This window comes from Venturia canescens, chromosome 8 (genome assembly GCF_019457755.1).
Source record: "Venturia canescens isolate UGA chromosome 8, ASM1945775v1, whole genome shotgun sequence".
Lineage (NCBI taxonomy): Eukaryota > Metazoa > Arthropoda > Insecta > Hymenoptera > Ichneumonidae > Venturia > Venturia canescens.
Genome location: NC_057428.1, coordinates 3,777,743 through 3,802,222, shown reverse-complemented (window position 1 = coordinate 3,802,222; position 24,480 = coordinate 3,777,743). Strand labels below are relative to the sequence as shown.

The window sequence follows — 24,480 nt, the reverse complement described above, 5'->3', positions numbered from 1 at the left end:
TTGTACAAGGAGAAATTTCCCAATACTAATATATGTCCTATATAACAAATACTCGCGAACCGATTGCGATGAGGGTAAACTAACCCCATGGTTTTCACAAAACTTACATAACATTTTTTTTTATAGTCATATAAGAATTTTGAATCGAATTCATACAGCTCGCACTGTTTCTCCGAAATTTTATCATTTAGATCGCTGTTGCTATTAATTTGATCATGCCATCAAAAACTGACAGATGGTTGAACAATATATCACGCCAAAGTCACTATATATCTGGTTTTCGTAATATACACTGCATGTATGACACCACATACCACTATTTTGAATAAAATAAATACATATTGAACACTTGATTAGATGAAAAATATTTTTTTTTCACCCCGCACTTCGTAATGTCGGAAATCCGATTATTATAACATCAAAAGCTGACAGCTGACTGATGGGATTGTATATATAGGTATATATTCATAAACTTTATTCCGCTGGAACGGTACAGCGAGTATCCTGACCAATCACAACTCATTATTTCTGTAGCCGGGATCCCGGGACTCGAGCTTCCATAGAAATGGGTTATAGCTGGCATCAAGAGGCCTTTGATGGTGTTCTGTACAGACACGGCAAATCCATAAATGTGTTAGTAACTTTTGCATAATCTTGAGCCTGTGCAAAGTTTTTTCTCAGCATTCACGCTACTGATCGTGTTGGTTTCGTGCTCATTCGAAAGGGATTTTGAAAATTAGTCTCCAAACCAATTTTTGATTTATAAAAAATCTCCTGAGCTCTGCAATTTTAGAAAATTACATGCCAGTTTTACCCCCACCACCGCGAATCGTTTTATTCAGAGAAAGTATACTCGGCGAGCCTCGGGCCAGCAGACGACAGGGCTGTCAATGTCAATGTACTTGTCCCGAGACTCTACCGAGTCTCTTGATCGGCGAGCCTCGGGCCAGCAGACGACAGGGCTGTCAATGTCAATGTACTTGTCCCGAGACTCTACCGAGTCTCTTGATACAAGGAAAGTAGTGAATCTATCAAAGCAACAGTAGCGATGTGTATGGATTCTTCATTGACCGAGGACATGCCTCTAAATGTTTTGGAAGTGACCGCACTGTTCAAATACTTCAGTAAACTTAGACTTCTTATGAAGCTACTGTCAGGATTCATCGTCGAGATCGATATTCCCATTTTGTCTACGGTTACCGCCAGAATAACCTTTCAAGAATTTGCATTTGGAAATGACAAATTTGAAAATCTTACAAGTGCTCTTGGGTTACTTTAAAGATTCAATCAGGTAAGACAACATATAAGTGAATGTAATTTACTCCTTAGTTTTCATCAAATTTCAATAAATTTGATTTTAAACAGAATATTGTTTCTATCTATAATATTTTCTATATTTTGTATTTGTCGCATAGCCCCCGATGGATAGAGTTTCCACAAATCCTTCCCTTGATGCTCACATATCAGGAAGAATATCTGGAAGCTCAGGCAGGAGAAAGTCCATTCTTAGGTCAAAATCTTGTATACAAGGAAAGTAGTGAATCTATCAAAGCGACAGTAGCGATGTATATGGATTTTTCATTGACCGTGGACATGCTTCTAAATGTTTTGGAAGTGACCGCACTGTTCAAACACTTCAGTAAACTTAGACATCTTATGAAGCTACTGCCAGGATTCATCGTCGAAATCGATATTCCCATTTTGTCTACGGTTACCGCCAGAATAACCTTTCAAGAATTTGCATTTGGAAATGACAAATTCGAAATTTTTACAAGTGCTCTTGGATTACTTTAAAGATTCAATCAGGTAAGATCACATATAAGTGAATGTAATTTACTCCTTAGTTTTCATCAAATTTCGCAATCAAATTTAATATTTTCTATATTTTGTATTTGTCGCATAGCCCCCGATGAATAGAGTTTCCACAAATCCTTCCCTTGATGCTCACATATCAGGAAGAATATCTGGAAGCTCAGGCAGGAGAAAGTCCATTCTTAGGTCAAAATCTTGTATACAAGGAAAGTAGTGAATCTATCAAAGCAACAGTAGCGATGTGTATGGATTTTTCATTGACTGTGGACATGCCTCTAAATGTTTTGGAATTGACCGCACTGTTCAAATACTTCAGTAAACTTAGACTTGTTATGAACCTACTGCCAGGATTCACCGTCGAGATCGATATTCCCATTTTGTCTATGGTCACCACCAGAATAACTTTAAGAATTTGCATTTGGAAGTGACAAAAAATTGAAACTCTTACAAGTGCCCTTAGACTACTTTAAAGATTCACTGAGGTAAGACAACATATAACTGAATGGAATTTACTCCTTAGTTTTCATTTAATTTGATTTCATGCAGATAGTATTCTGGCTCAGTTAAGAAGTAAAATCACACAAATCGTATTCCAATGACTTCATTATGCATAATAGTTTCCTCTTTATTTCGTCGTACTTGTTGCAAGTATCAATAGAAAATAGATATTCATTTGCTATAAATGCTGGGATTTAGATTTATTATGTTATCTCTTATTGGAGTGGGAATCAATAATTTAAACATTATTGTTTTTCTTCATCAAAGGTTTTAATTACTGTACAATCGGTATGTGTTGTTCTACTCTATCAAACAAACTATTGGAGATGAAGGAGAAAGTAAAATAAAAAATCATTCATACGTAGCTCGACATTTTTCCAAAATGTACAGTGACTCATAATTCTAGAATCGCACTTTTATTAAGCATCATGAACTTTTAATAGCAGACTATCTGTACTTTTATTTCAAAACACAGCCGAACTATGTAATATTACATTTCTATCATACTGTCAAGATGGATGAAAGGGAAAGCAATAATAAGAAAGTGTTCCTTTTTTAGAAAAGACATTTCGTCATTTATTTTTTGTCATTACAGGATACTCTTGTATACGAACTCCAGTCGGATAGACTTGGTTTTGCCAAGGGCTTCCGTAAGAACCTCGGTGCACGTTGGCCTCATTTGGTTGAGAGGAAACCAGAAACGGAAACATGTCCTCCTGAGCGAAAGATCAGCTCAAAACCATCTACATTTATTGACCTGACGGAGACATAGAAGAATGAACATTTCTGATATACGGCAAAACTATATGAAGAGAGTGAGTAAGAGAGAGAACGCAAGAGAGAGAGAGAAAGAGAGAGAACGCAAGAGAGAGAGAGAGAGAAAGAGAGAGAACAAGTCCCGCATCGTGTTTTCGGCCCCAAACGATTCAGCGACTGTGACCAAAATTTTTCAAATGATGTAGACGAGAGAACGATGGCAAGAGGAATCACTCCATGATACTGAAAAAATATAAGAGTAGAGATCAATTCTTGACTTCAGTACTTTCTTCTTTTTATGAGTTGTTGGAAAAAAAAAATTTTATATCGGTTATGAAAGTGATTTAAAAATGTTTAATTATTTCTCGTAATTTAAACTTCGTTGAAAGTTGAAAGAAGGGAGTCAAACTCATGATTAATCAACTTTGTGCTCCTCTTTTTTTCATTGTCCTGAATTATTTTTAGTAAAAGTTCCCACATTTTGAATTTTTCTTCAATTCTTTAAATTATGGTCCTGATACTTTATAGAACGTCTCATATCCCTAGCGAAATAGCCGAAAGAAATTTGTAAAATAAACCATCGAGAGAGAATATCAAAGAGATCTTTTGTGTACTCGATTTTTCAACACTTTCTGTATATATTTTTAATATCATATTAAGTACATCGACTAACATTATTTATTTTTTTGAAAATATTATGGAGTGATTTTAAGTAAAACTGTTGCAATAATTGTTTCAACATTGAGAAAGATTTTGTTTCTATTTTTTTAAAAAGATGAAAGTACTTCCACATTCATATAGTTACATGAATAAAATCAAAACAGAATACTTTATTAATTTCAAATACATTTGCAATGAATCAGATTACTTGGTTCAATAACAAAGTAACATTTCTATACGTTGATTCGAAAAACTTACATTTTATCTGATGAACTTGTAAAATTTTCATGGCTTGCTTCAATAAATTTATGAGATTATTTAAATGTAACGTTTCAGATTTCGAACTACAATCACTTGATGCCAAATAAGAAATACACGGTTGATTTGCCGCTCGACAAAGGCGCCTCAAGGGATTTGAGAGTTCCGATAAAGAGTAAAAAAAATTAAATTCCAGACCCGTGTCAAGCTAAAAGAAAAGTAAGCTGATACTTTGTCTTTAACTTTAAAATATTATTAAGCGCTTAATGTTTAAGAGCGATTAAAAAAAAAATTATCATTTTCTGATTACAGGTACAAATCTAGCAAGAACAAATGGCTCTTCTAGAAACTCCGTTTCTAGGCGACAAAAAATAAACATTTAAAAAAAAACGACGACGTGACTACCATTTATTTTAAGTTTTCATCAATATTTATTAACACCTCAACATAAAAAAAGCATCATAAATAATAAGCCGACAATTTTTGTTTTATTAATGACAAATCAAAATGCGTTTCTTAAATTACTCTAACTCAAAAGTATTAGTGCAAATGATCGTTTGTTCAATTGTTTTATTCTCTTATCCAAATATGCTATATTGTTGCGTATTGATTCCAAATTCGAGGCAAAACTTTCTTAAATTCCTTTAAGCAAGTCTTTGTTGCTGTCCAGTCCATTGGTTATGTCGGTTTGTAGTAGGAGCTCTAGTTGTGCCAGTAACGTATTTCCGACCATATGAAAAGAAAAAATAAAACATTTTAGTGCTTTGAAATTAGTCTGCAGTTGAAAAATTTGCTTCATTTTGAAAATTGGGATCACACCAATCTCGTGTGTCGCGGAAATGTTAACTCGATGACAAAATACTGAGAAATATTTTGGTGAATTTTACCTTGCTGATGGAAAGAGCTAAGAGCCAACATGCGATTGACCGTTTGAGGTACAATGATCGAGGAAGCTTCGTTTTTTTTTCATGATTTCGTACATCTCAATTTTTCGTTCTCTTTCTGTGTCCTGTTGAGCGGCCGATTTTTTCTGTGCTAATTTGTTCATTCGATGAAGAAGCATCGAGAGGCTACTCGCCATTGCTATGATCTGAATGCTGTTGAGTAAAGCCGATTTTGCGCTCAATTGCTGAACCACCTCGACGATTTCCTGGGTCTTCATAGTTTGAGACAATTTTCCAAGTTATGCGTTTTTAATACTCCAGACTTCGTTTGCGAATTTTATCCACTTCAGTAAATGCCGTTTTTTCCTCTCCAACTTTAGTCGAACCCGTTTGTTTGAATAGCTGAATCTGCAACGTCAATTGTCTAAAACAAAATAAAAGTCGGTCGTTCTTAAATTCTCGAATTTTAACATGTTCCAAAGTTATTTGTGGATTGTTTTACAAGGAATATTAATAAATTTGCAATTTGGGAATCGCTATGATCTTTACAAATTCAATGGTTTTTTGTTATTCAAATAATTCTAGTCACTTTTCGTTTAGAACTGTCTTTGGAAAAGAAAACTCCAGTGAATGTTTAATAATTGAATGGATCTTCACTCACTTTAAGCTGGCACCTTGAGGATCAGCGAAAGTCGCGACCAGATTGCTGCTAAGGTTTCTTGCAATTTCAGGAAATTCAATTTTTTCCCCATTATCTCGACCTGGGACAGAATTTCTGCCATACTTTTTTGTTCTGCCTCATCGTTCGCTTTTTCTTTGAGTCTATTAATTTCTTCGAAACGATCTTTCAGCTCAAACTGCAAAAAGTCTCAGATTTTTGAATCGGTGTTTCTTGCTCTCCCTCACCTGGCAACTCCCAGTCTCCAAAACTGTTTTTCAATAAACGTAATTTTCATGACAATAGCGAAAAAATAATTCCTATTATTTTTAAACGTCCAATATAAAATTTGAGTAGAGCAAAGTTGTTATTATGCTTAGAACTCCCATAAAATAAAATTATAGTTCTTAACCAGAATTATAGTTCTTGAAATTCTGTCGGAAAAATCAACACCTTGGTTGAGAACACGTTTCCCCTTGAATTTATTGAAGGTTGTAGTAGCGCTTGTGTGCAAACGTTCAATAAAAATAAGCTAATAGTTTACTATCCCACAAACAGTTATGATTATTTTTTTTTTGTATTTGAATAATTTTTCATTTCAATTCCATTATAGAAAATAATAATAATTTCGCATCCAAAATTTTTCGAGAAAATCAGATTAATTGAAGTTTAATTAAAACTAAGGAGTAAATTACATTCAGTTATATGTTGTCTTACATGATTGAATCTTTAAGGTAATCCAAGAGTTTCGAATTTGTCATTTCCAAATGCAAATTCTTGAAAGGTTATTCTGGTGGTAGACAAAATAGGAATATCGATCTCGACGGTGAATCCTGGCAGTAGCTTCATAAGATGTCTAAGTTTACTGAAGTGTTTGAACAGTGCGGTCACTTCCAAAACATTTAGAAGCATGTCCACGGTCAATGAAAAATCCATATACATCGCTACTGTCGCTTTGATAGATTCACTACTTTCCTTGTATACAAGATTTTGACCTAAGAATGGACTTTCTCCTGCCTGAGCTTCCAGACATACTTCCTGATATCTGAGTATCAAGGGAAGGATTTGTGGAAACTCTTCTCATCGGAGGCTATGCGACAAATACAAAATATAGAAAATATTATAGAAACAATATTCTGTGTAAAATCAAATTAATTGAAATTTGATGAAAACTAAGGAGTAAATTACATTCACTTATATGTTGTCTTACCTGATTGAATCTTTAAAGTAACCCAAGAGCACTTGTAAGAGTTTCAAATTTGTCATTTCCAAATGCAAATTCATGAAAGGTTATTCTGGCGGTAACCGTAGACAAAATGGGAATATCGATCTCGACGATGAATCCTGACAGTAGCTTCATAAGAAGTCTAAGTTTACTGAAGTATTTGAACAGTGCGGTCACTTCCAAAACGTTTAGAGGCATGTCCACGGTCAATGAAAAATCCATACACATCGCTACTGTAGCTTTGACAGATTCACTACTTTCCTTGTATACGAGATTTTGACCTAAGAACAGACTTTCTCCTGCCTGAGCTTCCAGATATTCTTCCTAATATCTGAGCATCAAGGGGAGGATTTGAGAAAACTCTTCTCATCAGAGGCTATGTGAAAATACAAAATATGAATTAGTCCAATACATTACAATGATTCAGATCTATTATTATTGGCTTCGCTAAATAAATAATCAACCCTCAGTAAGGAACTGATGTTTATGCTGTTGAATTTTTTGTTTAAATACTACATAACATACCTTGTATAGTTTCATTCAATACGTAGTGAATCAGCGAGAACTTGTCCTGTAGTCGTCCAAATCTCCATACCAATCAAAAATCACTGAGGATCCGAAAATCGCCGTAGATCCATTTGAGCGTATTGCAATAGCACTTAAAATATTTCTTGTCGGAATGATGCGAAAAATCGTAAACCTGCCAACGAACATCGGACTGTAGATAGATCGTTTCTGAGCGGGTCTCATCCGACGTGATCGTACGCTTTTTCCTTGCGTCATAAACAATTTATTATGGGCAAGGGTTCTGAATTGCATATGCTAGCTGAATTTTATATACATTCCATTAAATGATCCATAAAATGATAAACGTTTTTTTCATTAATCCCGCACTTCGTTACATCGAAATTCCGTTTGTTTATACCATCAAAAACTAACAGATGGTTTTTTATATATAAGCATTTACCTTGCGTCCTAAGCAATTTTTTTATGACTAAGGGTTCTGAATTGCATATGCTCGCTGAACTTCATATATGTATTCCATTAAATAAATAATAATAGTTTTTTTTTATTAATCCCGCACTGCCGAACATCGAAACTCCGTTTTTTTATAACCATCAAAACTGACATATGGTATTATATATATATATATATAGACATAGGCAATCAAGAACTTTATTCCGCTGGATCGGTTACAGCGAGTGTTGTGACCAATCGCAACTCGCTACTTTTGTCGCCGGGGTACGAGGCTTCCATATCCATAGAAATGGGTTATAGCTGGCATCAAGAGGCCTTTGATGGTCTTCTATACAGACAAGGTAAATCCATAAATGTGTTAGTAACTTTTGCATAATCTTGAGCCTGTGCAAAGTTTTTTCTCAGCAATTACGCCACCGATCATACTGGTTTTGGGCGCAATCGAAAGAGAATTTCGTCATCAGTCTCCAGTTCAATTTTCAAAGCCTCAGACGACTTATGAGGTTTGTAATTCAAGAAAATAACTTGTCAATTTTACCCCCACCACCGCGAATCGTTTTATTCAGAGAAAGTATACTCGGCGAGAGCCTCAGGCCAGCAGACGACAGGGCTGTCAATGTACTTGTCCCGAGACTCTACCGAGTCTCTTGATAAATGAATCCAAGAGGATCTCTTCGCTTTTACAATTTTTCAATTTGGTTTTGACTCGATATAATTTTAACTCGATCTATCGCCTCTTGGATTTTTTTCTAAATGGGTCTAGATCTCCCTACCTGGACCACCTCGGACAATGTTTTTCAAACGTGAATTTAATTTTTGATAATAAGATGAATTTTTAATTCTCCTCAACAATACGAAAGAAATAAAACGTTAAAAGGTAGGATGCAAACCACGGGCTATGGGATAGAAACGTCACCGAATCCCTCCGAGAGTCCGTGCATTTACAGGGTAGAGGTAACCCTCCGTCCACGTGTTATGGGATCGAGACGTCACCGAGTCGATCCGAGAACTCCGTGCAACGGAAAGCCGGAAATTTTTTAGAGGTTAGGTGTGGACCCTGGATTATGGGATTGAGACGTCGCCGAGTCGCTCCGAGAATCCAGGCATCCAAGGAAATAGGCAATTCACCGTCCACGGGCTATGGGATCGAGACGTCGCCGAGTCGATCCGAGAGTCCGCGCTACGGGAACCCCAAAGATTTTGAGGATAGGTGTAGTATTGCTGAGGCTGATGTGCTGAGAGAGGTCCGAGTTGATTCTTTAGCCAGGGAGAACTGTCTACCGAATGAGTCGCGCAGCGCTTCTTATACCCGTGTCCCCACCATAAAATTCTCGAGCGCCGAGAATCTCCGTTTTCGCTCGGTTCTGCGCACCTTTCTATTACGCCTACTCTGATTGGCCCGTTGCCATGATTCACGCTCGCCCGTTGGTCGAGCGGGCTAACATACGATGCGCGGACTACCGCTTTTTACGATTTTCAGCTTATTACGATGTTAAACAGTAAAAACTTCAATCTGATCAAATATTACTTAATTTCTTCTTCAATTTGGCATTTTTATTTGTTTTAATATGATTCGTAAAATTATAATCGCTAAAAGTCACGTACGCGTCCTATAGCCCATCAACGCTCTGCCCGCGCATGCGTCGTAGTCGCTTTTTACATTTTTCATTGTGATCAGTTTTTATGTTATTAATTTGACTTGTGATCATTTTTCTTCAATTCGTGTTATTTTTCTGAAAATTTTGATCGTAATTACGTGCTCGGGCGACTTAAAATAAAAAAAATACAAAAAGAATTAATCTCGATAAAATATAGCGCGGCGAAGTTCAGAGCGGCGCCGGTAGCCCCGCTCGGGCTCATGCCTACCGGCCTAAGATGGCCGCCACCTGTCAACAACGACGAGCGTGGTCGCCGCGATGTTTTGTCCGCGATCTAAAGATCGCGGAGTTTCGTTCGTTTCGACGGGCTCGGGCCGTCGCGCGTGTGTTTCGCTACAAATGCCCCCCAGAACAAAAAAATCTAAGAATTAGAGATTTTTGTTCTCCAATCTTAGTTTAATAAGATAACAATTTAAAATGCTTAAAAATTTGAACATTCGGAAATCGGAAATGGAGTTTTTGAAAGGAAAAGCTGACGCCTTGGCCCTGGGAATGGCTGGATTTGATGATCTCGATGTTCTCGATGTTCTCGACGTTTTTCGATGTTTTCGATGTTTTCGATGGTCTCGACGTTTTTCGATGTTTTCGATGTTTTCGATGGTCTCGACGTTTTTCACTGATTTGGTGGATCGCCGAGGACACGTTCTCGTCGATAGGCATACCAATTACCAGCTGCTTTTTCTTCCTCTATCAGGTCCTGCATCTCCTCTGGAGAAATCATTCCGATGTCATCGTTTAAACAGCACTCGTATGTCCCTTCTCTCGCAAACTCTTCAAGAACGAGTCGATCTCCCAAGTTATCGTTGTGCGGCAGTGTGAATAACCGAACCTCATGTGCCTCCTTGGTAGGGTGTTCAGAAACAATCTTGATTTTGACTCTCTTCTCTTCCAAGGCCCGTTGGTAGTAGAGGCACACAGTTTCCTCCCATCGTTCTCCCAAAAATGGTTTAACTCCCGATAGGTAACCTCTCGATGAAAAAGGTGGAGCCACAAGGAACGCATGCGGAAGGGCACTCAAATCAATAACTGGATGCATAAGCGTTGTCCCTCGATCGATGAATCTCAATGTGGCTTCACTGTCCTCGTATCCCATCAATTCCACGCGATGGGCTACACTGCCGATTTCCAAAGCGTAGTGATTTCCAATCTGATAACCTGGCCTTTGCATATGCCCCATTCGGTTGACGTGCGCCCCAAGCTCGTATTCGAAGTCGCACAGCTCCCAATATTTTGTTTTGGTTGTAAATGTGAAGTTCGTTGGATTTTTGAAATCCAAGATGATGCACTCCATGGTCCCTTCCCACGTACCAGGCCACGGAGAAGGCGTTGGTACTCCAGGAATGTTGTGGATCCTCATTCTGACAATGAAAAAGATTTTCGATGTTGCCTAGGATGAAAATAGCCGACTTCACGACGTTGAATTTCCCTTGAGTTGGCGAAGTCGTTCTGGATAATCAGGTAGACCTCTTGATGTTGCTAGCAGCTTGACTGGAGCTCTAATGATGCTCCGGAGCTCGCTGCTCCGACCTTTATACCCAACTTCAATCCCCACTCTTTTCACACTCCCCACTCTTTCAGTTTTCCAGTCTATTTTACCACCACTTCACTTCTACAGTCCTTTATTCGTCCATATTACCCCCACTTCACTTCTTAGTCCACTTTCACCCTTTTGTCCATTATTTTTCATCCCCACTTCCATTTCCCTTTCCGATCCTTAATTTACATTTTTCAGTGTTTCAGGTAAGTACTTAGTCTCTAACGTTTCTAATTTTTACAATTATCTCTAATCTTTTTTTCTTTTTCAGGACATCGGATCTCCACAAGTAGGTATTTTTTCGCTTCTTTCTGATTAATTCTAGGTTTTTTTTTTTTTTAATTCTATTTTCTATTTTTCAGGTTCAACATTTCCAGGACATCGCTTCTCTACGGTAAGTATTTTTCGTATCTCTATTTTTTTCGATATTATTCTAATTTTATTTTTCTTTTCAGGCGCAGATTTTCCAGGACATCGATTCTCGAGCAAGGTAAGTATTTTTTTATGTTTTTAGCTTTCTAATTCTATTTTCTTTCGCAGGTACTGAGTTTCTCCGAACATCGCATTGGCAAAGTAAGTATTATTTTTTTTTTTTTTTTTTTTTTTATGTTTTTCAGGTGCAGAGTTTCCCGAGGACAACGATAGGATGTTTGTTTTCAGGTTTTCAAAGAAAAAACAAGAGACTTGGTTGAAAAATGTTGCAAAATGACGTCTTTTATTTGCATTCGGCTGATTGTGACGTCTTAGCAAAACAGAACAGATAAAGGTATTCTGAAATCCTGTACATTAGAAGAGACTTTGGCGAAATCCTCTATAACATTTTTAAATCCTTTTAATAAACATAATAAAAGAAAAACTGAGATAAAAAAAAAATAAAAGCGTTTGGGATCCTTTTAATCCAGGTAATAAATTAAATAAATAGATGTCATGACGTTTGTTCCATCAAGTCGACATTTCGACGCTTCCAGTCTCCAATTCCCTTCTTATTAACTCGCGCATTTGAGACATCCCTTCTTGCGAGAAGCTCATCTCCTTGTTGGCGATTTCGTGTTTCGCGTAGAGGCAAACGAACACTCCACAATCGTATCCATTCGTCTGGCGAGGGATATCCCTCTTCGTAGCCAAACTCCACTCCTTGTCGTTAATTGGTCCTTCTCCTTTATTCTTTGCCTCCTCTACCAGATATTCCCGGAGGGTAAGCAAATATTTTGGGTTGTCTCGTCCGAAACTATCGTAATAAACGATAGCTTTTTTAAGAAGATTGATAACCGCGAGACACCAGTGATTGCCCAAATTGATTGGGACAATCACTCTCTCGTACTTAAAAATATTGACTTTATTAGTCCATCTTTTGATCGCGTTGTAGCCGTTAAGGTAAAGTCGTGGGAAGAAAAAAGAGTTCATCACGTACGTTTTGTCATCTTTGATTAAATCCATGTAATTGTTGACAATCTCATCGTTCAACCAATTCGTTCCATTTAACGTGTCGAGATCTTCTTGTTTAATCTCTCTCCTTATCTTTTTCGTATTTGCTTGTCCGTCATCGTCGTTTCTTTTTCTCTTCTTTTCATTGTTAACGTCATTGTTAGTGTTGTTTCCTTTGTCCTCCTTTATTATCTCCTTTATTTGTCTTTCCTCCTTGTCGTTAGTCCTCTTTCTTTCGTGCTTGCTGTTACCAATGTTATTGTTGTCATTTTTGTTTTCTATGTTCTCCTTGTCTTTTCTTTCCGCTTCTTCCTTTATCCTCTTTGTTTGTTTCTTTTCCCTGTCATCATTGGTCCTTTTCTTCTTGTTTTCATTCTTCTCGGTGTTGTCATCCCACCTAAACTCTCCTGCTCCCCATGTTTTCCACTCTTCCGCCTTTTCCTCGAACTCCCTTATAGGGGAAAGCATGACCGGCACCTTAACTGCCTCCCTTACCTCAATCAGGTTCCATTGGCGCTTAATAAAGCGAAGGAGCAGGTCGCGATTTGACCTTCGTGACTCCTCGATCTCTATCACATGGAGCATCCACTCCGTCTGCATCCCCTTCTCCTTTGTTGAAGATGCGGTTTGCGTCTTCACATCTCTCGTCCTCTTTTTCATCGACGATATCGGGTGAAACACCGCGATGATCGAAATGTCATCCTCATCCTTCCTTCCCTTTATCTCCTGCACTATCTCCACCTCCTTATCTTCATTCACCCACTTCCCCTTTTCTCCGTCGGTCTGCTGGCTGAAATGCTTGCGCACCACTTCATCCGTCTGCGTACTTGCGTCCATCTTCATGCCTATACCCGTCCAGAAATTTTCTCCCGCTCATTTCTATCTTTGTTTGTTCCTTCTATTTTCTACTTACTTTTTGGTCATTCCTCATGCTTAATACGCCTAAATCTGTAATTTTTACCTGTTCTCTCACTCAAGATCGCCTAAAATACCCTCAAGTCCTTCGAACTCCTATCCTCTGATCCGCACGGTCCGTCTCGGTCAAGTGTCGCTCGTAGAATGACAACTTAACATGGCGGCCGGACCTCGTTAACGCTCGTGAGTTCGGCTGCTAGCAGCGCCACTCGCCGATCGTGGATACTTCGGAAACTAATGCCTAAAGCTTCGTTCTCATGAACTTCCGGTCGTGCCGAAAGCATGACGCAATCGCATACTTCTCAAATTGTTCTTCGGTTGTTTAAATGAATTCTATTGTTAATTAACTTGAACAATCGAGTAATTATGGCTCTCTAATGCAACTTTTACCCTTTTTCGTAATATCTTTGCAATTTATAATAAAAATGAGTTTTATCATTGTTTATTGCTATTATTGCTAACTGAATGCTTTAGTATTGTTTGTCTTTCTTTTCTTTTCATTATTATTAAATTTTTTCGGGTTTTTGTGTGTTTTTCTGGTTTTTAGAAGGTCCCGAAGAAGAAATACGGATGGAGAGTGCGTAACGGTTTTGCATGACGCTTGACGTGGAATTTTGAAATTTTTATTGTAATTTGGCAATTTTTTGCTTTGGAACCGTTTGGAAATAAGATGAAAAGATCTGTTACATAGTTAATTTAAATACATCCCGGTAATTTTACTCGGAATCAGCAAATTTGATCAATTTTTGTATTTCTTAAGATTCGCGGCATGGTACATCCCTCTTTCTACTTCTGTTTCGGGATTTTCAAGGATAAATGTCGCAGCAGCTATCTGCTTTTTAATTCTGTATGGTCCTTCGTAAATTGAAAAGAATTTCGCCATTTTTTTATTAACTGGATCGCTTACGTTACACGCTTTTGCTAATACTATGTCGCCCTCGTTAAATTCCACTAATTTGTGTTTTTGATCAAATTTTCGAGCTCTTTCCCTGCCTTTTCTCACTATTCTATCCCTGGCCAGCATTAATTTAGCTTCAATCCCTTCTTCCTCATCGAATTGTTCGTCTTTTTCTACCTGAATCCAGTTTTTCCAAATTCTTTGTGGTTGTATGTTTCTCTGAATCTCGACTGGCGTCATTTCTGTTATTTCGTGATGAGTCTCGTTCATACAATCCTCTATTACTCGAACCCACTTTAACCAATCAGTATGCTTGTCAGTCAAAAACGTTCGGAAAAATCTACCGATCTCTCTATTTACCCTTTCGACTATGTTCCCTTGAGGATGACGAATAGACGAGAAAACTGGCTGAATTCCTTCACTGGCTAATTTCCCTAACCATAATCGTGAAGTGAATTGCGTGCCGTGATCAAATTGCAATTTTTTTGGTTTGCCGAACTCCGGAATGTAATGGTTAAAAATTTTATTGATTGTTGCCGGTGCTGTCGCCGCTTTGAGAGGGTACAAAACTACAAATTTAGAGAAAGCATCTATTGTTACGAGAATGTGTTTCATTCCACCTTTCGTAACTGGTAAGGGACCGAAAAAATCGATCGACACAATATCTCCCGGTCCCTCCGGAATGATATTTTGCTGTGCCGCATAAGAATGCTGGTTAGGAACTTTATTTCTTTGACAAGAATCGCACGAACCAAGAATTTGTCTAATTACGCGGTATAATCTCGGGTAAGTGAAATCTTCTTTTACTATTTTCCAAACTTTTTTCGCGCCTACATGACCGTACATTTTGTGTGTTTCAGATACGAGAAGATGGAGGATCTCTCGTGGCAAAACAATTCTCCAGGAATCGGGATTTATTTTTTTCAATAAAATGTTATTTTGAATTCGATATTTATCGTCTTGTTCATTTTGTATCCTCTCCCTAATTTCCCTGATCTTATCTTCTCTTTCTTGCCAAAGTCCTACCTGCCGAATCATCTGTTCTAATTCCTGCGACGGTTTGATTGCTAACATTGTGCTAATCACCAATTCTTTTCCTTTCCGCCCCCCAGCATCTGGTGGATTTAATCGACTCAAAACATCCGCGACAACATTTCTATTTCCCGGACAAAACTCGAATTCAATATCGTAATCTTGGATAGCGAGAATCCATCTCGTTAATCTCTCATTTAATAATTGACAATTTTTTAAGAAAGTAATGGCTCGATGATCAGTAATTACTTTAATTTTTGCTCCGAGCAAATAAGTTCTAAATTTTTTCAAGGACCAAACAATCGCGAGCAATTCTTTTTCCGTAGTGGTGTATGCTAGTTCAGGACCCTTGAGCGTACGGCTCGCAAACATTATTACCCCCAAATCACCGTTTTTATCTTTTTGGGCCAGGGTGCCCCCCAAAGCATAGCTACTTGCGTCCGTTTGCAAAATAAATTCCCTTTCTGGATCAGGATGCGTTAGAAGAACGTTATCGACAAATAAATCTTTAATTCTTTGAAAAGCGATTTTTTCTTCTTCCCCCCAACGCCATTTCGTTTCCTTCTTTAGTAATTTTAAGAGTGGAATTGTTTCTTCAGCATGTTTCTTTGTGAATTTAGTGTAATAATTAATTAACCCCAAGAAACCCCTTAACTGCTTTAAATTTCTGGGTGGCGGAAACTCATGAATTGCTTGTATCTTTTCTGGTTGTGGCTTTATGCCTTTAGTCGTCAAAATATGCCCTAAAAATTCTACTTCCTGCCTGAAAAATTTTGCTTTATTCAATTTTATCGTCATCCCATGTTGCTGTAATCTCTCTAAGAGCTCGTCTAAATGTGCCATGTGTTCATCGAAATTCGAGGAAATACACAAAAGGTCATCAACAAAATTTATTACGTGATCCCCTAGACCATGAAGTATTATATCAAGAGCTCGCAATAATGCGGCAGTACTTGTTTTTAGCCCAAATGGCGTTACTTTGAATTCGTAGACTTTTCCCCTGTATCTGAATGCCGTGTACTTCATCGAATCTGGATGAAGAGGAATCTGCCAAAAACTATTTGTTAAATCTAGAGTGGTCATTACTTTTGCCGTGTGGCATTTCTTAAAAATTTCCTCCATGTTTGGAACTGATTCGTGGTCATTAGCCATCACCTGATTTAATTTTCGCGCGTCTAAACAAAGTCTAACTGTACCGTCTTTCTTTATAACGGGAATTATTGGATTTATCCACGGACTATTTGATCTCTGAATTATTCCGTACTCTAACAATTTTTCTATCTCCCTGTCTACTTTTTCCCTATGCATTAAAGGTACCTCATAAGCGTGTGCAACGATCGGCGTATCCGTCGTAATGTCTAACCGATGTTCGTAAACCGAAATTCTTCCTGTGGTTTTACGAAAAACTTCCTTCCTATTCCATATTACTCGTTTGTGAATTTCTTTTTCCTTTTCAGAGAGTTCAGTCTGTCCTACAATTTCATCTATTTCCTCAAAAGTTATCTCCTCACTGTTTGTATCGTCAAAAATCAAATTTTGTATTGGCTCAAATTTTTCTTCAATATTTTCTATTTTAAAATTCATCTCTTGCTCTGGCTCAGAAATGTTTTCTTCACTCTGGTAAAATGTCTCCATGAATTCATTGTCCTCTACATCTTCAATTTTATTCAAATTCCCACTAACTTTATCTTTAATGTCTTCACTTTCTTCATCACCCTCAAATTCTCCTTTTTCAAAAACTATTTCAACTTCTTCAAAAACTCCAACAACTTTTTCTTTTTCAAATGACCCTTTTGTGGGCACAACATCAACAACTTCGTTATACTTAACTCGTAAAGACATCTCCTCCAAATTAATCAAACTTTTGAGCGGTTGCAAGGAATCAATACCGAGCAAAACGTCTCTAATCAGACCAGGAATTATTAAAAATTTAACGTACGTTTTTACTTTTCCAATCTCTATTTTTGCCATAATTTGGTTTTTGACTTTTGTCATTTTTCCCTTTATCGCTCCTTTTACCGTCACTTCCGTGACAGGTAAAAGTGGACAATTTTTCAAAATCTCTTTGTTCTCTAAATAAAATTCTTCTGAAATTGTGGTAACTCTCGAACCTGAATCTACTAACGCAGTAACTGTGATACCCTCTATCTTAGCATAAATTTCTGGACATTCTATAATCGGCACGGCTTCTTCACTTGTTTCTTCTTTCATTAAAAATTCTCTTGTGTCCGTAAAAATCGTGTTGATGGCCAGTTTAATCTCCTCTGTTTTGTTTACTTCGCTTATTTGTTGGAGGTCCTCCGATAAACCATCCTGCGAATTGTCTTTCTTCTCATCTTCTGCCGTTGTACCTCGTTCGTTTTTCGTTTTTCGTTGATTAATATATTCGAGCACGGGTACAACGTTTATTCGTTTCCCGCCGCTGAAGTTGAGGCTTGTGATTCTTGATGGACCTCTATTGCTTGAATTTCTGGTTGTTCTGGAGGATTATTCTGCTGGTGATTATTCGAGTTATTTGGCGGTCTGTATCCTCCATTGTTTTGTTGAGGTCTCGAATTTTGATTCTGATTTGGGCGATTGTAGCCGTTTTGTTGATTGTAGTTTCCGTTATAGCGATTTTGTTGAGGATATCTGTTGTTTTGCCGCTGGTTGTAATTTTGTTGGTAATTTCCGTTGTTAGGCCTTTGGTTATAATTCTGCTGGTAGTTTCGGTTCTGTTGGTTGTTCCAGCCATTGTCATTGTTGTATCCCCCATTATTTGGCCGATTGTTCTGATTCCAATTAGTGTTTCCGCGGTTGAAATTATTTTGGTAACCGCCCTGGTTGTTCCAAATGTTATTTTGGGGCATACGGAACGGTCTCTGCTCGTTTTTATTTTGATTTTGAGATGTCTGCGTGGCTTCTTTTTCCTTTTTTGAATTGATTGGTCCATGCCGATCCATTTTCCCCAGGAATTCAATCAATTGTTCGAGAGTTTTGAATCCTCGGCTGATTATTGTTGCTTGGATTTCGTCCGTGTAGTGTTGCGAAAGTGATGCGATTATATCTTCATCACTGGGAGGAGGGATGAGATCCTTTGCAGCTCCGAAGATATGGATCGTGTACTCCACTTTGGATATTTTATTGTCCTTGTCCGAGTAGTGTCCGAACTCGAGGTCCTTTCTTACTTTTCTCTGCACATCCATACTCCAGAAGCGCTCCACGAATTTCTTCTCTACTTCATCAAAATCTTCAACGCGGTCCTCGATGAGTACCCACCATTCCTTGGCCGCTTTCTCCAGGCATTGCCCCAGCAAATATTTCATCTCCGTGACGGTCGGATTGGTGACCTCACAATACCTCCGAAATTCCTTGATGAATTTCATCGGTCTCTTTTTCTCTGATCCATCATATGTGGGAGGTTTGATTTTGATTTTATTCGGATGCATGTCCATCGGCAGCATCGTCCGAATCCGTTCTCTTCTTTCTTCTTCCGGTTCATCATCGGATTCGTCGTCAGAAACTTCTTTGTTTGGTTTCTGGACAATCCGCGTACTTTCCGTGTTTGGACTTTCAATTTTGTCCTTCTGTTCAAGGTTTTCGACCCTTTTTTTGATCGCGTTCACATTCAGTTGCATTTGAGCAACACTCACCTCGACCACAGCACTCTTCGATTCGTTGTCCTGGACGATTTTCGTCAAGCCCGTGACATGTCGTTTAATCGGTTCGTATATTTGGTGAACGTCACTAGCGATTGTGGCTTGCAAAGTCTTGAATTTTTCAGTAAATTCGGCCCTCAAATCAATGTTTGCCTGATTATTTCGAGCAATCTCGTTGGCCATGCTCTGGACCTGCGTTTTCATTTCTTTCATTGCTTCAATTAAACTCATTAATAATTCGTGATTTAATTCACTAAACTCTATTTTTCCCCTATTTGATCTGGGAGTGCCAAATTCCTCTAATTTAATATCCCCGGGATTCTCGTCAATTTTTTCTAACTGTAATCCAAAATTACCCCGAGATTCGTTAAAAATATCCCCGGCTCCTGGAGGAGGAATCGAGGTAGTTAAATCGATATTTTGAACACCTGCACCATCGTCCTCGGGATTCTGAAACCCGGAATCTCTCGCTGTTTCGTTTCTTTCGGTCTTTTCCGCCATTTTTGTACAACCGATAATTTTCATTCAAATTTAAAAGTAATTTAAGCAAAGTAAAATATCCGCGTCCCCCTGCAATACCTGCCCCACGTCGGGCGCCAGTTGTAACGAAACGCTCTTGCCGACCTGGCCTGAACGCCGCCACGCGTCGGTTCGAGCAACCTTAATAATAAGGAGCAGGTATGAAGGAAACGCGGACACCGTTAATTTTGTGAAAATAATAAAATAATCGATTTTATTCAATTTTGATCGATATTTAACAAAAATAAAGAAGATTTAGCACTTTGGCTCGCGGAAAATAAAATTTGTATTTTGATTTTAATATTGTCTTGCTTTGTTTAATCGGATCTGGCGAGAAAAAGACCCGAAAGACCCGAAAACGTTGCAAATTCTCTGTCTGAGATAATTTTAATTTCTCAATTTTCGAATTTTAATTGTACAAAAATGATAATTAGGAATAAAACAATTTTAAAATTAATGGTCGCGTTCGTTCTAGTCTCTCGACACGCCTCGAGTTTAAAAACCTCTCGATTCAATGCTTCGAGCTATTATTCGTTTGACGCGGTTTTTCCGATGTCCTGTTACGCTTGTTTTCTCTAAAAAAAATAATATAAATGAATCCAAGAGGATCTCTTCGCTTTTACAATTTTTCAATTTTGTTTTGACTCGATATAATTTTAACTCGATCTATCGCGTCTTGGATTTTTTTCTAAATGGGTCTAGATCTCCCTACCTGGACCACCTCGGACAATGTTTTTCAAACGTGAATTCAATTTTTGATAATAAGATGAATTTTTAATTCTCCTCAACAATACGAAAAAAATAAAACGTTAAAAGGTAGGATGCAAACCACGGGCTATGGGATAGAAACGTCACCGAATCCCTCCGAGAGTCCGTGCATTTACAGGGTAGAGGTAACCCTCCGTCCACGTGTTATGGGATCGAGACGTCACCGAGTCGATCCGAGAACTCCGTGCAACGGAAAGCCGGAAATTTTTTAGAGGTTAGGTGTGGACCCTGGATTATGGGATTGAGACGTCGCCGAGTCGCTCCGAGAATCCAGGCATCCAAGGAAATAGGCAATTCACCGTCCACGGGCTATGGGATCGAGACGTCGCCGAGTCGATCCGAGAGTCCGCGCTACGGGAACCCCAAAGATTTTGAGGATAGGTGTAGTATTGCTGAGGCTGATGTGCTGAGAGAGGTCCGAGTTGATTCTTTAGCCAGGGAGAACTGTCTACCGAATGAGTCGCGCAGCGCTTCTTATACCCGTGTCCCCACCATAAAATTCTCGAGCGCCGAGAATCTCCGCTTTCGCTCGGTTCTGCGCACCTTTCTATTACGCCTACTCTGATTGGCCCGTTGCCATGATTCACGCTCGCCCGTTGGTCGAGCGGGCTAACATACGATGCGCGGACTACCGCTTTTTACGATTTTCAGCTTATTACGATGTTAAACAGTAAAAACTTCAATCTGATCAAATATTACTTAATTTCTTCTTCAATTTGGCATTTTTATTTGTTTTAATATGATTCGTAAAATTATAATCGCTAAAAGTCACGTACGCGTCCTATAGCCCATCAACGCTCTGCCCGCGCATGCGTCGTAGTCGCTTTTTACATTTTTCATTGTGATCAGTTTTTATGTTATTAATTTGACTTGTGATCATTTTTCTTCAATTCGTGTTATTTTTCTGAAAATTTTGATCGTAATTACGTGCTCGGGCGACTTAAAATAAAAAAAATACAAAAAGAATTAATCTCGATAAAATATAGCGCGGCGAAGTTCAGAGCGGCGCCGGTAGCCCCGCTCGGGCTCATGCCTACCGGCCTAAGATGGCCGCCACCTGTCAACAACGACGAGCGTGGTCGCCGCGATGTTTTGTCCGCGATCTAAAGATCGCGGAGTTTCGTTCGTTTCGACGGGCTCGGGCCGTCGCGCGTGTGTTTCGCTACAATATGTTACAGTTAGTTTTAAAAAGTAAAATGAGTGACACAGTATATCAATTTTATAATTCGCAGATTTTTGCTGTATTTCAATAATCCAAATCTATAGTATTATAGAGAAAAGTTGGCAAAAGTCATGATGTTACGTTGAAATTACATAGCGAACATTGTATTCAGAAATTCTGTATGTTCCCATGGATGTTAGCAGGCATTATATTTGATCGCATCCAAAACTGAGCAACTGTAGACTTAGCGTAATGAATCTTTTCACTAATAATTCCACATTTGTAGTTTGCAAAGTGAGAATACTCAATATTACCATAATTAAAGATAGGAGGTGATACTTAGCACATATATTTATCCACAGAAATTTTAAAGTTCGCAGCTATCTGCTGCAATTCAATGTATCTACGCAATGAGTTTGGAAAACAGCAATTTCAAATCAAATTTCAAAGCATAAATGAGCAACTGAAGACTTTTCTAATGAATTTTTCACTTCATATTTATGTTGCAGTGAGAGTCAAAAAGTAAAATGAATGGCAAAGTATATAAATTTTATAATTTGCTGTATTTCAATGATCCAAATCTATATAGTATTATAGTGAAAAGTTGTTCAAAGTCATGATATTACATTAAAATGACATAGCGCACATAACATTTAGAAATTCTGTAGGTTTCCATGATGTTGGCAGGCATTATACTCAATCGCATCCAAAACTGAGCAACTGTAGACATATCGTAATGAATGTTTTCACCAATAATTCCACATTTGCAGTTTGCGGAGTAGGAATACTCAACATACACGTTATTTCATAAGTATTGTTATCAAAATTTGTGTTTGCCTACCGCATTCCGAAGATTCAACTTTTCATACTATCAGCAAAAAAAACATCCAAAGACTTTTTGGAACAAGTTTCAGAATTTATTACTCGACAGACCAGGTGGAAAAAGTATAACTACACTTATATCAACACCAGAAACTGTTTTGAGAATCAAATATACAAAAATATGGGAATATTCAAAAATAATGATGACACAAGAAATAAATTAGAAAACATTTATTCGATTGGAGTTTCTCACATTATATATACTAACAGTTCTGTATGTTCTTGTTTTATTAAATATCAACCATAATATTTCAGATCGCAAAAAGAAAATTTGACGTTATAGGTTGACGAACATTTTTTCTTACAACTTCCAGACCTATTTTTGATGAACTGATTTGCCTTATTTATATTATTCACTAACTATGCGAACGTTTGTTACATTTGTCCCGCACTTCGTAACGTCAAACCCCGGCCGGTTCGTTACCACACAGCTATCAAAGGGAACTCGTATATATGACCTACATTATTACATATGATATATGTTATCACGCAACTGATGATATATTTACACTGGACAATATTCCGCGAACTCTGGTTTAATTGAAAGATTATCTCAGTTGACACTTATTTCCAATCGAACGAAATAATGAAATCTTGAAAAGTTTCGTTGACATATGCATCGCGCATTTTTTTATATTTTTTAGCACACACAGATCATAGTCTACATTTACGCGGCCGCTTTTATACCGGTTTAGTATACCACAAGTTTTAACAAAATAAATATTAACCACTTTTCACTAACCATTTTCATTTATTAATTAGAGTCTGCACACAACAGCACTTTGGGGATTATAACCTCACCTGTCAAAATGACGTTCAGTATGAAAACAAGTTTCAGGTGGTTTCGGATGTGCGTATCGATGTATTGATATCATATAACCTATTTACAAATGATATAAATGATAAACTTATTTTCAGTCAAACGAATTAATGAAATCTTAAAAAGTTTCGTCGACATGCATTTCATTTTTATTTTATTCTTTTTCACACACAGATCACAGACTACATTTACGCGACTGCTTTTATACCGGTTTAGTTTAGCATTCCACAGGTTTTAATACTATGCACTTCGTTAGGTGACGAAAGTTTTTTTTATTTATCCCACACGCATTCCATAATGTCAAAACTCTATTTGTTTATACGATGATCGATATATATATAATATAATATTCACGGAGTCTGAGCGCGGTCGGGGTAAGACTCAATAGTTAGAAGGCCTAAAATGGCGAACAGGCATTCTGTATAACGCATATATAGATATACAGAATGCCTGTTCGCTATTTTAGGCCTTCTAACACTTGAGCCTCACCCGCGGTCGGCCTAGCAGCTGGAGGAGCCGACATCGTTGAGCCAATCAGAATGCGTAGAGGCAACAACTCTACTACTACTAACTACGTCATAACGCGTATACGTATACGTCGAACTCGTGATGTGTCAGTAACTTTTGCATAATCTTGAGCCCGTGCAAAGTTTTTTCTCAGCAATTACGCCACCGATCGTGTTGATTTTGGGCGCAATTTAAAGAGAATTTCTTAATTAGCTGAAAGTTTCAAAGCCTTAGATGACTCATAACTTCGGTAATTCAAAAAAATCACTTGCCAATTTTACCCCCACCACGGCGAATCGTTTTATTCAGAGAAAGTATACTCGGCGAGAGCCTCGGGCCAGCAGACGACAGGGCTGTCAATGTACTTGTCCCGAGACTCTACCGAGTCTCTTGATACAAAGAAAATTTATATCTACAATTCTAGTGGGGCCAAAACACTTCATAGTGATCATAAGACTTATTTAAAACAATTATTTCCATTTTACAATTTCGAAAAAAGTAATTCAGTTATGTTTCCATCGGTTGATAAACAACCAAATAACAATGACTGCGCACTTTACTCAATAGCATTTGCTATATCAATTTTGTATGGGTTGAAACCAGAAAACGTTCGATATTATAAACCAGGTTTGCGCACACATCTATTGAAAATATTTCAGTCGCGGAAAATTGAACACTTTCCAGTTGATGAAACCAATATAGCTATTATACCGTCTCTTGAGTTGGTACAAAAAAAACGCCAGGCTAATTTGAGAAAACGAAAATGCAAACTGAAAAAGAAACAATCGTGCATTGTCCTCGATTCAGTTAACGATGGTAGCCTTCAAGTCGTCAATATCTCAGAAAAATCTAGATTGATGCAGTCCGAAGAAGTAATTAGAAAAAGAGAAAAAGAAACCGCAAGAAAAGCCCTATATAGAGCTAAACGAAAATTGCAGATGCAACAAGTAACAGTGTCTCAAAATTTTTTAATAAATGATACTGATAAAGTAA

General features: G+C 37.8%; 1 protein-coding gene and 2 long non-coding RNA genes across 3 annotated transcripts; 1 reads left to right on the top strand and 2 right to left on the bottom strand.

Annotated features, from left to right (window-relative positions):
• Positions 1-2,501: 2,501 nt before the first annotated feature.
• Positions 2,502-4,454, top strand: LOC122414505 (uncharacterized). Its single transcript, XR_006261775.1, has 3 exons — positions 2,502-3,125; positions 4,063-4,203; positions 4,297-4,454. It is a non-coding gene; the product is annotated as an uncharacterized lncRNA (long non-coding RNA).
• LOC122414504 (uncharacterized) lies at positions 4,303-6,892 on the bottom strand. Its single transcript, XR_006261774.1, has 5 exons — positions 6,737-6,892; positions 6,244-6,616; positions 5,530-5,797; positions 4,872-5,292; positions 4,303-4,686 (listed from the first exon to the last, which is right to left on the bottom strand). It is a non-coding gene; the product is annotated as an uncharacterized lncRNA (long non-coding RNA).
• A 4,971-nt stretch (positions 6,893-11,863) lies between these two features.
• On the bottom strand, positions 11,864-13,189 carry LOC122414854 (sentrin-specific protease 1-like). Its single transcript, XM_043426455.1, has one exon. The coding sequence runs from the start codon at positions 13,187-13,189 to the stop codon at positions 11,864-11,866; it is 1,326 nt and encodes a 441-aa protein (XP_043282390.1).
• Between the last annotated feature and the right edge of the window lie 11,291 nt (positions 13,190-24,480).

Coding starts and splice junctions, on each gene's coding strand:
- LOC122414854 (XM_043426455.1), bottom strand. CDS start 13,189: ATGAAGATGGACGCAAGTACGCAGACGGATGAAGTGGTGCGCAAGCAT.